At 36.1% G+C, this 17,822-nt stretch overlaps 2 protein-coding genes across 10 annotated transcripts in view; one reads left to right on the plus strand and one right to left on the minus strand.

Annotated features, from left to right (window-relative positions):
- Positions 1–17,822, plus strand: part of LOC129574469 (glucose dehydrogenase [FAD, quinone]-like) — an 81,686-nt gene that overhangs the window by 8,886 nt on the left and 54,978 nt on the right. The gene's annotated exons all lie outside the window — the stretch shown is intronic.
- LOC129574467 (myosin-IIIb-like) overlaps positions 1–17,822 on the minus strand; it is a 31,510-nt gene that overhangs the window by 3,334 nt on the left and 10,354 nt on the right. For 6 of the 8 annotated variants that reach the window (XM_055456530.1, XM_055456528.1, XM_055456531.1 and 3 more), the window contains exons 2-16: positions 9,505–9,619; positions 8,354–8,571; positions 7,943–8,085; positions 7,469–7,680; positions 7,164–7,247; positions 6,444–6,731; positions 6,050–6,267; positions 4,797–5,795; positions 4,207–4,357; positions 3,923–4,133; positions 3,357–3,832; positions 2,655–2,933; positions 1,714–1,827; positions 1,312–1,586; positions 785–1,116 (exon numbers count right to left, since the gene is read on the minus strand). In XM_055456530.1, the coding sequence (XP_055312505.1) occupies positions 785–1,116; positions 1,312–1,586; positions 1,714–1,827; positions 2,655–2,933; positions 3,357–3,832; positions 3,923–4,133; positions 4,207–4,357; positions 4,797–5,795; positions 6,050–6,267; positions 6,444–6,731; positions 7,164–7,247; positions 7,469–7,680; positions 7,943–8,085; positions 8,354–8,571; positions 9,505–9,598 (4,094 nt within the window). In that variant the 5' untranslated portion in view covers positions 9,599–9,619. Of the gene's footprint in view, positions 1–784; positions 1,117–1,311; positions 1,587–1,713; positions 1,828–2,654; positions 2,934–3,356; positions 3,833–3,922; positions 4,134–4,206; positions 4,358–4,796; positions 5,796–6,049; positions 6,268–6,443; positions 6,732–7,163; positions 7,248–7,468; positions 7,681–7,942; positions 8,116–8,353; positions 8,572–9,504; positions 9,620–14,247; positions 14,506–17,822 lie in introns of those variants that run through there. The other 2 variants (XM_055456532.1, XM_055456534.1) reach the window with 2 other exon arrangements.

The raw sequence follows: 17,822 nt of genomic DNA on the forward strand, positions 1-17,822 counted from the left end.
AGAAAGAGAGAGAGAGAAAAAAAAGAGCAGACAATTGTAAATGACAATTTCTTTCGTTCTTTTTATGCTTCGGAATGGTGTGGTAATGTGTGAATGTGAGTTGGTGTGCATGTGTGAATAGAAATTGAAATCGAAACTTATATTGGCAATAAATGAAAAGCCACGTTTATTCAATTACCCCAAACACCCCGAATCGACATAAAATTTGTTTTCGTTCTTGGTTTGCTTCTGGCTGAAGAAGCGAATGTGTGCATGTGAATATTTCTTTTTTTTTCGGTGCGTCGTGCATATTTTTGATTGAGAAAAATTGGAAGGCGAAAATTAAATTTGGCCCGTTTCACGTCGATAATGTCGATGTTTGCATGCAAAGACGTCGACGAAGAGGAGAAACTGGAGGAGACTGAGAGGATGAGCGAGACATACAGAGAGAGACAGAGAGTAGGTCCTTCAATTCCGATTACCTTTTTTATCGATTTCGATTTCTGTATATTCGTTTGTGGCGACGTACGTGTGTGTGTGTGTGAGTGTATGCATGCAATAAATTGAAATATATTGTCCATCATTGTTAGTAAATTTTAAATATGAAAAACGTTAAAGAAAATGTTTGTGAGTGTGTGTGCGAAAATATTAGTTCAAGGTGAATCACATCACCGTTGATGTGATAATCTATTTATTTTTCGATTACGAATGATGACAGAACGTGTACGTGTAGATTATAATGTTTTTTTTTCTCCTTTGGCGCAGTGCAGCCAACACTGATTTATATTCACACAAAAACACTCACCTGAGCATTTCAGCTTTCGATGGGCTTTTGCTTGATGGTGTTGCTGATTTTGGTACTAATTTTGATGCGCCACCTGCTGCTGCCGCCACCGACGATGCGGCTGCTGCAAATTTATTTTGCGATTTTGACGCTAACTCAATGTGATTGTAATGATGACGTCGCGCATTTTTATCCAAACTTTTATTTTGCATTGAAGCATTCAACAATGTTGGCAACAGTGTAAAACCGGGCGGTCGTTTGTAGCTCGGCGATAACTTTTCAATACGGTCCACATGTATGCCCGTTTTATTGCGACGCAAATTTTTATGCACTTCTTGATTTAACATATGGAGCTGTAGCGAGGCCAAATCCAGACAACATACATACCACAGAAGTAAGGGGAGAAAAAGATCGAGAAAAAAAAGGAAGAAGGAAAACCAAACGAAAAAGAAAAGAAAGAAGAAAATTCAATTAAATCCAAAAATCAATGAACAAAAAATAACAAGTCGTCACGTCATGTGGACGGACATGGAACATTGATACGTTACACTTTGCGAAAATCCGATTAATTCGAGCTGTTGCTCCTGTACGGTTAATGGATTCCGTACTTCCATTTGCTGGTATTGCCCTTTTTTTCGCATATTGAGCTCGGCATTGCTGAGAAAATGCTGTAGTACCAAGTCGATTTCATGTGTGGTTAAGCCCAAATTCAGCAAATATTGTACGGCTTCGTTCTCATTTTTCATGACATTGAACGCATATTTGATCTTTTGCTCAATTTCCGGTAACCAACGTTTCATTCGAATTGTATGGCCACGATAATCTAATAGGGAAAATAGTTTTTTTTAGTGTTTTGCATTCTGACTTTGACATTGAGAGAAGCAATGAAACGAAACAGCTGAGAGAAAAAGAGATCCAATTAGACACAAATGCGAGGTTTGCACACTTACAGTTTTCAATGTTGTCAGCCTCTTTGTCACGACTCTCCGATATTATCTGCTGCTCTTGCATCTTTCCCAACACCTTCTTCTTCACCATCATCTTCTGCACCTGCTGCTGCATGCCTACGTGTTGGATAGAGGTAAAATGCACATTTGGTGAGAGGAAAGCGGTCACTTATGATTTTGTAGTAAGCTGACGGTTTGTAACTGGACTTGATTAACCCATTTTTACCAAGTGTTCAAAAAATCGAACATTTTGTATGGAAAATCCAGCGTTTGAAAGAAAATGGGTTAAGCAACACTGATTCGAAGTTGAAAGGCACACTTTCAAAGTCATGGAACGTCAGATTCGAAGTTGAATAATCGAAATGGAGTGATACTTTCCGAAAGAGACACATTTGAACTTAAACAGAATTTTTTGGTCAATTGACTGATGAAATATTTTAAATTTTGACCAGTAATCATCTTTTGACGACACCGAGGCGGTGCTATTTGAAGAGTTCATTGACATTTCTCGGGAAAAGCTTTCGGTAAAATGGGATTATTTCTTTCTATTTCCTTTTGATTGCTTCGATCCAATCCGTGGAAAACCTCAATTTTAAAGAAAATTTCAAGAATTTCATGCAGAATTGCAGAATTTTGAGAATTTACACGGACAATTTGAAAGTTTACACGCATAAATTTGGAAGTTTTGATCCAAATCTCGAAAATTTTGACAAAAAAATTGCAAATTCTAACCAAAATCTTGATGATTTTTAATCGAGAACTTGAAACTCCCATTGATTACATGAAAATCTTTATTTGATACTGACTGAGGTACTTGTACCGGTCAAACGCTGAGCTTTTTTCGTAAATCAATTGGCAAATCATTGAAAGTGTCTCTTTCTCCACTGACAACTCTCTTTTCGAAAACAAAATTTCAAGTCGAAAAAAAAAACATCCAAACTTACTGTCTCGTTCTTGGATTGATTGTCGTCGTTGTTCACGGCGTTGCTCTTCTTTTTGCCGTTGTTCCCATTCGGTGCGCATTTGTTGCAATCGTTTTCTTGTCAGCCAACCTCTAACATAACGTTGAACTGTCATTGCACTTCTTGCTATTCGCATTTTAGTGTGTCGATAATGTACACGAGCCAACCATCGTCGTACACATGACTGCACCAACACTATTTTCCTCAGTTGTTCTTCATACAATTTGGCCAAATGTTCGACGTGATAGTACTTGAGAAATACTGCAAAGAAGAAAAAGAACGAAACATTTCTCATTAATGCTAATGATTCATAGCATGCTTTAATTCTGTATATTGCGTTGTTACAACGAAAAGAATGAATTTTGATCATGCTCTCGACTTTGTCGCATCGGATGCTTAATTTTTTTCGTACAAGACTCTTGACTCTTGAGTTCGAGCTCATTTTTAGACTCAGCCATTCGTTCAATTCTCAAATATCACAGCTCGATTCCAAGAGTCAATAAATAAAAAAATAGAAGAAATAGCGAAGATGAGGAGAGCAATAGTCGTGGAATGGAAGAGTGAAAAAAGTCTGAGCTTCAAGCAAGAGAGGTACTCTAATTTAAAAGACTAACTGACAACGAAAAAAAATCAAGAAAACGAAGATGTTTTTTCGCCGATTGTAATTAATCCATTTTTGCTTACCTTTTGACTTGCCAAGTGCCCAACCGTCCATTTTAAGGCGAACCAACAATAATCGACAATTCTCTCTGCTTGCTGTAACTTTCTCATTGAAACCGAAAGCTAAGAAACAGTATCGTTTAAGAAAATCGGCAAATGTTAAACGATGACTGAACCCATTCTGTCGAATGCGAATCGTTTCCAAAACGCCAGCACAACGCAATTGCTTCAGCACTTTGGCCGAATCGAATTGTTTGGCCGTTTGTTTATCGTTTGGTTTGATGCAACGCACAAATTGCGGTGAACCGGCGACCATTTTCTGTAAGAGATCCATTAACGAATAGCGAAAGTATGTGGCAACCGTTTGCTGGGCACGTGATTGTGACGCCAAACCGCGTGAATTGAACGGTTCACGTGTATCAGTTTTTGCCGTTAAATTTGTCGCTTGAATGGCCGACGTGGATGTTTCTTGGAGGCCCGAACATAAATTGCCCGTTTTTCTGGAAGAGAAAGAAAAATTGGGTTTCATGATTCATGTTGATATGATAATATTTTGAGGTAAAATTCGCTTTTGACTGAGAAATACTTACGTGATTGGGCATTGGAATAGAAAGCGAACCATTTCAAAATTACTGCCCCGAATCAACTGAATCACTTCAGTTGGCAAAAAATTTCGATTTTTCTCCAAAAAATTCTCCGCTTGGTACACAACACGACCGGCAAAATGATGAATTGCAAAACAAATCGCATCTGATTTTGGACGAATGTAGAACTTGGATTTGATGTTGTTGTGACATTTTTCTAAAATAAAAAACATTCAGTTGATATCATTTTTTTTTTCAAAGTAAAAGAAGCGTTTAACCAAGATACTCACGTATGAATGATCGATCGGTAGCACGCGGAAAGCGACTTTCTTCATCTAATAAAGCCAGAAGACCAAGCGGACGACTTAGAAGCATATCTAGAACAGGTCGATTATCGGAGAATTCCACCAAATTTACAGGGATACCCTCAGCCAAATACTCCTGAGATTCAAAAAAATGAACGAAATATCAAACAATTGAACGGAAAAAACCCAAATTTAACGATCTTCATCAAGAAATTTGGACATTTTTTTTGAAAATTTTCGGGGATTTACGTGTGATTTCAAAATTTTTAGTGTGAAAATTAGAAATTATCTTTCAAATTTTACATTTTTTGGTTTATAAACAGAACTGAGACATTTTTTTAACGAAAATTTTAATTTTCAGACAAAAAATGCAGGTTTTAGTGAAAACTTTTCATTTAAAAAAGAATTTCCACGTGAAAAAATTGAATTTTCAAAACAAATGAATCATTTTCAAAGTGAAAATTGAATTTTCACAGATCAGAATTGAATTTTCAATGGAAATTTTTTGATTTTATTCAAGCAAATCTTTTCGAAAATGGCGAATTTTCAAAGAAAAAGCGATAAATTTGGCTTACTTGTTGTTCCCACGTGAAGATATGTTGATTAAAATAGTATTGAATTTGTTCGTTTGCAATGTTAATGCACAGTTGTTCGAATGAATTCTGTTGAAAATTCTCGAATCCAAAGATGTCGAGCAGTCCAATGGCCAGAATATCACTGTTGGGTCGATTAAAGCTCAACAGAGTATTAATTTGATTGACCATCCAATCAAACAGTCGACCATACAATGCTTTTGCCATGGCATCTCGTGCGGCTGCTGCTTCCGAAACCGTATTATTCCTAGTGATTGTTTCACCTTTGGTAACCACTGAATTTTTCGTAAGTGCATCCAACAAATTATTCACCTCAACACCAAGTAGCTTAGCGACACGATGCATTGGTGCCACATCAACTACCCGAGCTTTATTATCCGTATTATCATCTGTATCCATTTCGCCGAATTCTAAATCGCCCAAATTCAAAATTGCCGCCAGCACACGATTCACCGTATCGATTTCATCGTCACGAAAACCGAGCACTTTGAAACATGCCTTCAGCTGTTTCCATCGTTCAACATTCTTTTGCGGCGTTGAATTTTGTGTTTTCGACAGATAACGATGCTGTTCCCGATACATTGGATCCAAATAGTATGTGCTGAGCTTATTCTCATGCTCGAGCCCATCGTATAGATAGTAAAAAATGTGAAAATTCCCTTCATTGTTTGCCTGTTGAACGACACGACTTTGTTCTAGCAAATAAACTGATATCCGGGCACCAGTCACTTTGCCACTGCGTGTCATTGTCAAATCCAAATATTTACCAAAGCGTGAACTGTTGTCATTGATACCGGTGCGAGCATTGCCGAACGCCTCCATCAACGGATTCACCTGCAATATTCGCTCTTCAAGATTACGATTTGGCGCTTTACCCAGATACACTAATTGCTTAAGCAGCAGATTTCCGCTCTCCGTTTTGCCAGCAGCACTTTCACCGCTGATTACAATGGCTTGATTCTGTTTTTGATGCAACAATGCCTAACACAACACAAACGGGACAAACAACAATCGGTTAATGATTTCATTTGCATTTCTTATGACATTTATGTAATGAACACGTAAACAAGAGTGTCGAGACTCAGTCAGCAAGTTTAGATTGATTTTAGTGACTCTTTCAAATTGCTAATGAATAATTGGGTCAAGAATCATTTTCATTGCACTTGTGTTCGAGCTTAGAATGGAAACATTCAGGTGAAAAATGAATTTGATCAAAAATCCTGAAATGGACAAACCTGATGCGCAGCATCAGCTATCGCAAAAATGTGTGGTGAATTTTCGAAACGTGATCGACCGACATAACGCTTTTGATGCACTCCCGTGTAGAGGCCCAGGTTGGTAAACGGATTCACAGCAACAAGTATATCCCCGATGTAGGTATAAATCTGATTCGACTCAAATCGCTTTTGTAGCTGCTCCGTTATCACCTCCTCCGATAACACGTCAAGCGACGCTGTGGAAAATCAAAACGAAAGCAAATTTGAAACTCGATTTTTTTCTTCAACCAAGATAAAAGAGTAAAAACTCCTTTTTTTCTAGACGGCACTCGATACTTTGAATGAGAGTCGACTGGACTAATCAATGATTAGAAAAAATTATTCAAAATTAAGTCAAAACGTTCTCACTCACCTAAATCATCTATGTACATTTTCTGTGGTTTTGATTTGCGATCCGATTTCAATTGGCCGTGTTTGGTGGTGGCTTCAGCTTGACGACGCAACGCACCGTCGTTTCGTTGTCTTTGGATCTCTTGCTTCAGTTCGTGTCGTATGGCGTCCGTTTTTCCAGCAATTCGTGTGAAAAACGGATGCTGAATTAGTTGCTTTGCAAATGGCCGCTTTTCCATGTCTTTTATCAGACACTCCGATACGAATCGGCACAGTTCCACAGTGAACTGTTCCGGTTTTGATAAATGTGCTGAAATTTGTGAAGAAAATATAAAACGTTTTATTTCGAATTTTTACTTTTTGGCTTTTCGAGTGATTCTCTGCACTCTGTATCTAGAATTAAAAATGAGACGACTTTTCGTCTGGAACAATTTGTATATTTGAAAAATTGCAGTTTGCTTTGAAATTGAAACAGGTAAGACACTTGAAATAGACATGATTCTGAATATTTTTTCTGATTCTCTTTTTCAAAAATCAAAGTAGCCTCCGCCACATAGATTGATTTTTCGTTTCGAATTTCTTCGAATAGACTATAGTCAATTCTATTATGGTCTGTCTCTAACTGACCGTAAAGCAATCGAAACAAACCTATTTTCGATCACCAATGGATTTAATGAATAAAGCAAAAAACGACCGTTTTAAACAAGAAAAACATGTTCATTTTTTGAAAATGGAAACTTACGTGGTGGATTGCGTGGTATTTGAAACAGAGCTCGCATCGGATGGATATCGGATAGTGGGGGATCACCTTCAGCCAACTCGATTGCTGTTGAAATGATGACAAAAATGCGTTAAATCTATTCGTGCAATTGAACTTTCGAATTAAGTACAACTTTGCAATGGATTCGACTTGATTAAAATGATTCGAAAGGAGTTTAAGCCTGAAAATTTACTTGAACACTGGTTTTTGTCCTTCATCATTCTGTGCTAATCTCTTCAAAAGTGGCAAATGACCAAAATTGGAATATTCATGCGAAAAAAACAAACCTGTGATTCCAATTGACCACACATCGCATCGAGAATCGTACGATTGATCAAGTTGTTGTTCACAAGCAATGACTTCAGGAGCCATCCAATACGGTGTACCGACACTTGTATTCCGGCGCGCCATCGTCGCTGCCAAATGTGAACTCACACCAAAATCTACTAGTTTCACGTACGCCTCATCAGTCAACAGGATATTGTGGCCTTTAATATCTCTGTAACGCAACAAAGAAATATTATTTAAATATGCAGAAAAAATGCAAAGATTATTCTCAAGAAATTATATCATTTCTGTAGTTGAAATGGATAAATAGGTGATTCAGTAGACTGTGTGGTTTTTCTACTGTCGATTTTTTCTTAAATAGTTCAAATCGAGCAACAAACTCGTTCAAGCCAAGTGGGCTCTTAATAGATTTAACGGATTCAATGGTAAAAGAGCACCGGTCAAATATTTAGCCCGATGCTTATTTCGTTTACCTGTGCATACAATGATTCTCGTGCAGATGAATGAGTCCTTTTAGAGTTTCGAGTAAAATGTATGCGATGTGATCCTCTTTCAAGCGCTCGGTTCGACTTCGGAGTCCTTGTACCAAATCCGTCACTGAACCGCCCGTGCATAGCTAGATGGATATTAAAATTTGAGTTGATTACTAGGGGTATTTATGTCAGTTGAATCTATCGAATTTGATCATTCCATTGCGATTTTGTTACGAATTCGCACATTCTATGCGAATTCTTTACGAATTGTTCACATTCTTTGCTTTGTCACTGCGAATGACAACTTTTTCTATTTCTCATTTTATTCTTTTCATTTCCATTTTTTAGTTCACGATCAAAATAAGTGTTCCGTCACAATTTCCTAGACTAAACTTCCAAATCATCACCTACCTCCATTACAAACCATAGCTGATCATCTTCAAAGCACACGCCTTTTCTTAGAAAGATACCAACGAATGTGGGTAAATTTGGATGTTGCGACAAGTCACGTAAAACTAAATATTCTTCTTCGATCTCCTCTAAATTATCTGTAATTGACTCGAGTATTTTGATCGCCACTTTTTTACCGGTCGATCGATCCACTGCACTGTACACCTCACCATATGTTCCTGTGAAAATGTAAACGAATTTTTTTAGTTCGAATTTTTCTTTGTTTTGGAAGATGAAAGAAAGTTTGCTAAAGGTTGATATTCAACAAATGCGAAAGTTATTTCGGTTCTTAGCCATAATTTGGTTACATACACTTGTGCAAGAATATTTACAACTAGTAATTTTTATAGTGGAACGAATGTTTAAATAAGAGATCTATTACACGGGCACCTCACAGTGCCAATTCCTTCAATCGTTTTTTGAATGCCCAGCTTCAAGGAGATTGATTCTGTGCAGATTTTTTAAATGCTTTCAAGTCCGAAATTTGTCCGCGATACTTCGAGCGAGAAAAGTGGCTATGGATCATTGAATAATATACGGAGATTTTTTGCTTTCGGTTTGATCTAGTGATCAATACGCTTCATGACTGACGAAAAAACCGATAACTTTACGACTAATTGAATTATTGTGAAATTTTAATGCGTTGATCATGAGTTCAGATTGGATTTTTTTGGTATAAAAAAGGAATAAACTCTGAAGATTTTGGAGTCTAAAGCTCACCTTAAAGTTTTCAATTAAGAAAAATCAAAAGAACAAAATCTCGACCAAAAAATGTTGAATTTCAGATTTTTACCGTTCAAAATGCGCTTGAATTTAAATTTAAATGAAATTAATGATAAAAATACCGTTTTTTTAATATCTCCAAATAAAAACATTGACCGATGGATCAATCTAGCCACTAGAAATTGATAGCGTTTCTTCAATCAATGATTGAATTGTTCATCAATCATAAATTGAAGTGAAAATCCATAAAGAAGCAAAAAAATTGCAAATAAACCCAAGGGAGGTTGGAATTTAACAAGTCATAAATGAAACACTATTTCTAGCTTAACATAAAATAACACACAATTTTAACTTGAAAGAAAAAGAGCATGTAAAGAAAAAAAAATTACCTTCGCCTATTAAATCACATAAATCGAATCGATCGCCGGGTGATGGCAACCGCGCAAAATTTATTTGCTGCGATAGTCCAACGTAAGCAGCCATTTTTGCGTGACATTAAATTTACTGGAAATTAAATGCAAAACCAAAAGTTATTATCGTCTTGCAAAAAAAAACAACACACACGCACACAAACAAATTGTTGATCGATTTGCAATTAAATCGTCATGCATACTGTTCGTGGAAACGGCAAAAAAAACTGAAGATTTCAAACTGATAGCAAATTTTGATAGGGGAATAACGCTTTTTTTTGGAGTAAACAAAATTTTTAACATTTTTTGTTTTAATTAATCAGATTTAATTTGAAACCAATTTGGATACACCAAGCGTGGAAAAACCGTTTATCGTCAGAATTTATAGCTTGCATTGACATTTTCTTTCTTTTCTGCGTCTTCTTTGTTTCTTTTCTACATCTTCTCTGTCTTGTTAAGTTGAATTAGAACTTCTTCTTCGAATTTAGTTACATTTTTCGACACTTATCAATTATTTTCTCTTTCTAAGTCAGTATTTCTGCCTCTAAATACATCTACCGGATATTTGTCGACCAATTAAAAAAAAAGAAAATCTTCCTTTTGTTTTGGTCAACTTGGTTGCTGATTTTGAGTGAAATGTGTCTGTTTGTGCATTTCATTCGAATCGTCACAGAAAACTTTCTGTTTTTCTTTCTTTTCACTTCAAAAGCATACACTTTACTTTAAGTTGGATGATTGTTTTGCAATATGTTGAATATTTTTGCATAAGCCGCTCAGTAATTACGGTGTTATCGATGAAAAGCCGAATATTGAACGAGCGCACCAAATGTTCAATGTCATAATTGTGCGTTGTGGCTGTTTGAATAGGCGGATTTGGTCGAAAATTATATACATGTTATAAGAAACTGGTGGCGAATGTAGAGCACGCAAGTTCACTTCCGTCGAAACGTGCTGAAAATGTAAAGTGTCGATGACTAGTCGAAATATATGCGATGGCATTCATTTGCCTTTTCACTTGTCGTTTCTTCAAGTAACGCCTCAATTACGATTTCCTGTTGGATGCTCTTTTTCTATTTCACTGCACTCGCCCCGAAAAAAGAGAGAAATGAATAAGCACAAAAAACCATCGGCTATTCGAATTTTGATGTACAGAGAAATATCTGATTATTGTTTTAAAAAGCGACAAATACTATCAGAAAACAACACAACGAACGTAATCCAATTTGTTCGACTTCACACGTATTCAATGGAACCGAATATTAAGAATTAGTAGCGAACATTTGTTTTTTGTACTTCATCAGAGCGTTTGGTTTTGTTGCCAATATACACACGTGCAAAATACCCGCGCCACCCATTTCAAAATGCTCGCGCCTCACACCTTGGCCGTTACATATCGGTTGTGCTTCATTTATTCCCTCAAATCGATTTCAATTCGTCGTAATCAACACACTCTCGGAAGAAAGAAAAATAAACTCAAACTTTTCCTACTTCGAACGGAATAAACACATAACAATCCATTTGGCCAAAGTTTGATTTTCTCAAAACGGAAAGTTTGGCCCTTTTTACGCAAAAACTTTGATCTTGGTTAACTATTGGTGTTGGTTTTTTTTTATTCAACTATTATCTTCGCGATTGAACATTTTTTCGATTGAACTATTTGTTTTTATCAGTTGAAGAAACTCGAGAAATCGACACGTAACAAGAGAGTAGAGTGATTTTTCACACTTCTTCTGCTTCTTTTTCTTCTTCAGAGAAAGAGAGATGAGTTTTGCGTAGCGCTTTCTTACTTACGAACAAACCGCCAATTAAATTTCATTCTTGTCGAGCGAGACCCGCTTTTGGTGTGCCAATGGTACATTTGATATGCCAATGTCATTTTCATCGAATGAATCACATTCGCTTAAGTGGAAAAAATTGAGCTTTCAATTTATTATTACTATGATTGATCAAAATTATAGCAAATTCAACGAATGACTTGACGAGACATTTGTTTTTCCTTTGTTCAAAACGATAGTTTTGTCATTTTAATTAAGAACACATTTAATTGCAACGGTAAATCGATTCGACGCACCCGTTTGCTTACACATTTTTTATTAAATTTATTTCATTGGTTTCAAATTGAAACTTTCAATAGAGAGAAATCGAGTTTCGTTGGTTTTTTTTTTACATTTCTTGTTTTTTTGTCGGAATTTCTTCAGTATTTTAGTCATTTCGCTTGAGACCGGTTCATTTGGACTGATTTTCGGCATCGGTTCGCCTTTAACTTTTCTATTAAGTCCTACTTTTCAGTTTACAACTCAAGAGATTCAACGATTTTTCATCGACTCAACGACTTTTTATCGGTTCCACTAAAAATAGCAACTTTATTCAATTCAAATGGAACCATTTCGAACAGCAACGACATAATTGAATGTTTTAGTTTTCGAAGATATTTCGTATGTTGTCAAATACCTTGAAAGAATGAGCTGAATCTTAGAAAAATGAAGAAATTCAGAAAAAAGGAAGAAATTGAATTCCAAAGAATGAAAAAAAATGTGTTCAAGTTTTCTGTTCAAATAATTGTCAATTTGAATAACCAAATGACTCAAATCGACAAATGATTCATTTGAAATGAACCAAAGGTACCCACTATAAAATTTGACACTGTTAAAACATATATGGGACTCCCATATTATGGGTCATGTGAAACAATTACAAAGCGACTATGTCACAAATTGAATCTAAAAATTGTCTAGATAAAAAACATTGGAGTTATAAGATATGGGCTCAAAATTACGCCATCCATTTCATACTTTGCTCTACAAACTGCATTTTTTCCTGGCTTTAATGCATATTTTAGCTTTGCGAAACACATATTGCGAAAAAAATGCATTTAATTCCATAATTCAAAGTTTATTTCCCACCCAACAGTTTTGTAACCGTTTAAATGTGCCATGCAATGCAGTGCATGCACTCGATTTGATCGATAGTTTAAAAAATTCGATTTCAGTCACAATAAACCGAATTCCGCACGCAATCCGCCAAATCTGTTGGTAATCGGTTGAAAAATCGATGCTAAGCCCGGTATTAAGCTCGATAATCCCGTGAAAGTTACATAAATTTCGCAAACAGATTTGTTTATCCGCTGTGAATGATTAATCCGATGTGGCATATGCAGGCTATACGGTCGGATCAGCGGGAGATTTTTCCATGATATTAGCCACGACGAATGAGTTCCGGTATGTTGGCCGAAAAGACAATAACACACAGTTAGTCGAAATTCGAAGGGACAATTACAATATGACGATAGCCATCGATGAACATACATCGCGAAAGAGATCTCTTTTATAACCATCTTTTTTTTCTTCAATTATTCGCTCAATGAAAAGCGTCGGTTTTTCATTTGCGTTTTGACAATGGCAACGGATTTCAATTATCTCTTTACATTTCGTAGCCATCCGTTACAATGCACGGCTGTTTTTTTTCTTAGTTACATTCTCATGTATTCGCCAATCTCTCGATTCGTTAGGCTCATCTGCAGAGTAACATTGTGCTGCTTATTGTTTTGCATGTGTCCATTTTGGCGCATTCTTCTTCGCGTTATGAGCAAAATATGGAAAAAGTCATAGTGAACGAGCAAAAGAGCGATTGAACGATAGACAGAGAACGAACGAGCGAGCGAGAGAGAGAGAGAGAGAAATATGGACGATGTGCTTGTCAATTATGTATTATTTTTCGTTTCTATGCTCGTAAATACCAATTGCAATGCATTTTTCTGCGATTGATTCGACATTCACGTCGAAAATTTCCATTTTCCTTTCCATCGCTCACTCGCTCGTCTTCGCTCGATGCTGTTTTTCTCACTTCATATGCATACAATTGCACATTCATCTTTTGAACGGGCCGAATTCAATGGCGAAAAAAAACCGAAGAAACACACGTATGCATCAATTCTCTCTTATTTCAACGAGAGGTTCAATGTTTCATCGTCTTTTTTTCGCTGCGTTGCTGAAACTGTTTGTTTTTTTCTCCCTTCATTTCACATGCATTTGATGGTGACGCCACTCAATTACATTTTCCTTTTTTTTTTACAATTTTTTCGGTTATTTAACACAATGTTTTTTTCTTTTCTTTTTTCTTGAAGATTTTTTCTCACTGTTTTCAAAGATATTTCTTCTCGTTCGCTCTCTGTCGATGAAACTCTTCGATTAAAAAAAATGTGTTTTTCTTGGGTAGTTATTAAAAAAGCGTTGTGAATCGAAAAATGTTTTATTTTGATTTTTCATTCGCGTACTTATTGCTTCTCTCTCTCTCTGTTTCTAGTGTTTTTGACTCGTTCGAGAAGCGAGCATGAGGTTGCGTTGACTTAAATATGTGAAACACGCGATTTAATCGTTTTATCGAAGATTAAACGCGAAAATTAGAGACAAAAACACACACACACACACTCGATCCAATTAAATGAAGCAGCTTCGGTTTGCATCCAAAATTCGATTGACGATCATTCAAAACAAATTACTCACATGAACAAACACAGAACACACACTCACTCACTCACTTACACATCGATCAAATTATCACGCATTCAAAAGTATGTTTTCACATTTGATGATTATTTCCTAGAGTTTAATTCTCCGTTAGTTTTTTTTTGCTGCTTCTTCTCAAAGCTGATCACTGATGCACGCAAACACACGTGCGTTGCAGCAGTTCGTGCGCGACACGAAATCAAGTAATTTTTGTTACCATGTGTTTATTATTTGTTGTACGTCTTCTCACTTCGGCCACTTAATTCACTTTCTTACTAGCTACTACAGCGGCTCGAGACCGTTTTGTTGCCGGACCAATTGTTGCCGAACACTAAAACGCACAAACAACGTTGCGCGCTCTTGTCAATTTTCACCGCTGTGTCACGCTGGAAATTCAATTAAAACCAAATACTTAATTTGACGATGGCTGTGAGTGTGTGTTCTTGGAGGTCTTTCAACCAAGGATTTTCGACTCACAATAGTGAGAGCAGGCGCGCAAATTTCGCTTTTCACTCGCTCCAGACACAAAAACGCTAAATGACTTTGGATTTTTTTTTCTCCATCGGTCTCTCTTTCGCTCTTGTTTTGCCCTAGTTTTTCCTTCTTCTTTGTACTATGTGTTTTGCCTTTAATTGGATTGTCTTTGGTGGCGCGAAATGCAAAAAAAAAATGACAACAACAAAATCGCACCACGACCCCAACGATTCGCTTCTTTGCCGACTTTAATTCTATTTCCAATACTACATCGAATTTGCCGCTTTTTTCCCATTTCATCCGCACAATTTCAATTAGACATATTTTCAAAATGTATACATCGGTGTACGCTCCATTGTCATAGTTGAGTAGGCTAACTGTAAGGCATCACATGCCAACTCGTTGCATGCATTTTTCACATATTTTACACTAATGAGATGCACAAATGCACATGTTCATGATCATGTATTGTACAATTTTACATCTGGCACGGTTCTTTTTGCGTTCGCTTGATCTCTCTTGCTAACAGTCAAGCATCTCCGGCTGAAACAGATTCGTTTCTCGTTTTGAGATTTTTTTCGCAAAGATTCGATACATTTTTTCTTCGTTTCGTTTGAAGTTTAAAATTCAAACTATGAATTTGAAAGGACGGTAATATTTCAAGTTCAAAACCGAAACGATGATCAAGACGGCAATGAAAAATGGCACCGTTTGCAAAAATTATTTGGATCTCGGTCCAGCGAAAACGTTCACAGTCATTTTGGTCGAATTAAAAGCCGACTTTTTTTTCTATCTAAAAACGTTTTGATTCAATAAAAATGGCAAAATAATGTTAAACCAAATAAATATTGCCGCCGAAAATGAATGAATTTGCACTATTTTGTATCATGAGTTTGATTCTTTTATACATTTTGATCACTATCAGCTAACGATCGTTTGCATTTCTATGGGATTCGCTTGGTGAGCTTTGAATCGATTAAATACATATTATGAGGTAACCTCCCAATTCGTATTGCTATTCATCCACTATCTTGCTAACGACTTTTGCGCATTGCCAGATTTTGACCATTTTTGCTAAGTTTCACTGAGTTTTGGTATTTCTTATCTCAATCTGAAATATAACAATCTGAGTTTGACCTCTGATTTTATTTTTCTTGCAATTCGAATTATGAAATAAGATCTTAAATGCGTCCAAGTTACATTTGATTTGTATATAGTAGCAAAAAACGTAAAGATTTTAGGATCTCCTTCGAAAAACTTCTTTATTTCTTTTTATTGGAGGAAGCTCTTTTTCTAAAATCAGAGGAATCTATTAAAAATATTGCTAAAAATGGATGATATAGTCCATCAGCATTGGTTACCCCCTTCATTATCATTATTTCCTATCGATTGGTCTGGAATCAAATAGGTTTCCTACTAAATGACTATAGATGTAATTGTATCATAATCAATTTCTGTAGAATCTTCTAGGGGGAAAGGTCAATTTTTTTTCCTCTGAATAAGCCTCAATATAACAAATAATGATAATTTGTAACGATTCCATGACCTTTTACAAATATTTAACCGATATTTGAATATTTCGCCGATATACCAATATTTCGTACTAAAATTGGTAAAGATATTTAGGTGAAGCGCACTTAAGCTATTGCTTAAGTATCGCGTACTTAAGCCATTGCTCGAGTACCGCGTACTTAAGTACTTATTTATCAGCAAACTTATCATGTCATTTCTAGTGTCATTTATTTCTAGACCAGTACTACGGCAATTAAGTACTATCTTAAGTACGCGGCACTTAAACTTTATCAAGTGTCATGAACTAAACATAATTTCGTAGGATAATTCATATGTGATTGTTCATAGCTAGGTTTATAGAAAATAGTAATTAAAAATAAATGTAGATTGTGGTTTCTATTAATTTTTTATTTCATGCATAATCAGTTTTCGAAGATTCGTTTGATATAAGAAGCAGATACAGTAGAAGTATAGCGTTAGGTACAGCGCTTTAACCAAAAGTACGTGGAACTTTAACGTGAATTTAAACGAATTCGCTGATGTATTGTTATTTTTCAAAAATAAGCGTTTATCTGTATATTGGCAGATATCGGCGTACATCGGTCTCTATTGTTCTATATTTTTATGTTGAGTTCACATTAAATGTACACGATTGACACGAATATTCAATTTATTTGACCAATTCACACCAATATACCAATGAATAACGATGAATAACCAATAACATAGATAATAGCGTACGACCAATTGATCTTTCCCCCTAGAGAATCTTCATGGTGGATAGTTCAACCTTACCAGAATACACTGGGTATCTCTTCGGTGCCGCAATTCTACTAGCAAATTCCGAGAAAAATGGAATTTATTACCAAAATCCCGGAGCGTATTTCGTTTTGATTACAAAATAATCATTTCAACAGTGAAAAAAGACATAGTAAGAATTCGTATCATCTCTTGTGCAAAAATATTGAGTACTAGCCTAGTCTATTTAAGACTAGTGTTTAGCTTAGTCTATTTTAAGAAATTTTGATTGAATGCTTGTACGTACTGTGATTGTAATTTCAATAAATTTCAAACAATTTCGAGTCAATTCAATCAATTTGGTTGATTAAGTCAGTCAAATGTATTAACTATGGCCGTCCAATGATTAAAATCCCAATCATGGTACGTACAAAATCTAGTCAAAATGTCCCAAAATAGTAAACTGTCGCAAACCCTAATCACGCATGAGCTATATATGCAGAAAGGTGATTAAGTGGCTAAAATCGAATCACAACAGTGAAATCAATTTGCACAAGTGTTCGGTTTGAACATTGCCGAAAAAAGTGCCACCGCCGATTCCGTTGTGTAGTGAATTTTTTGTGATTCGGAAGCCGTACATTTTGCAGGTGTTGGCTTACATCTCACCTTATCATTGACCCCAAGGCACAAGAAATTATGTTAACATGCAAATTTCTTAATGAAATATTGTGTTTTTTTTTTCTTCTCTGTTTCGTTTCTGCGTTGTTTCCGTAAACTCTCGTGCAAATCACGCGAGTTTCGATTGATTGTGTGAAGCCTTTCTGCCGGCGATCCACATATTTATTCATCTTTGTGCCTGTCACGTTTAGTTATAAATACACACATAAGAGATGGGTTGTAGACATACGAGAGGAAGATAAAAAAGACGGGCAATTTGATGTGAAAATGATTGGATTATGGCATCACTGTAATTTGATTGATCGATGACTGATGTGAGCAAGAGAGACAGAGGAAGAAAAATGAGAGAGAGAGAGAGAGAGAGAGAGAGAGAGAGAGAGAGAGAGAGAG

The sequence above is a fragment of the Sitodiplosis mosellana genome, unplaced genomic scaffold, assembly GCF_009176505.1.
Source record: "Sitodiplosis mosellana isolate CC-2019 unplaced genomic scaffold, AAFC_SMos_1.0 Smas_scaffold_6162, whole genome shotgun sequence".
NCBI lineage: Eukaryota > Metazoa > Arthropoda > Insecta > Diptera > Cecidomyiidae > Sitodiplosis > Sitodiplosis mosellana.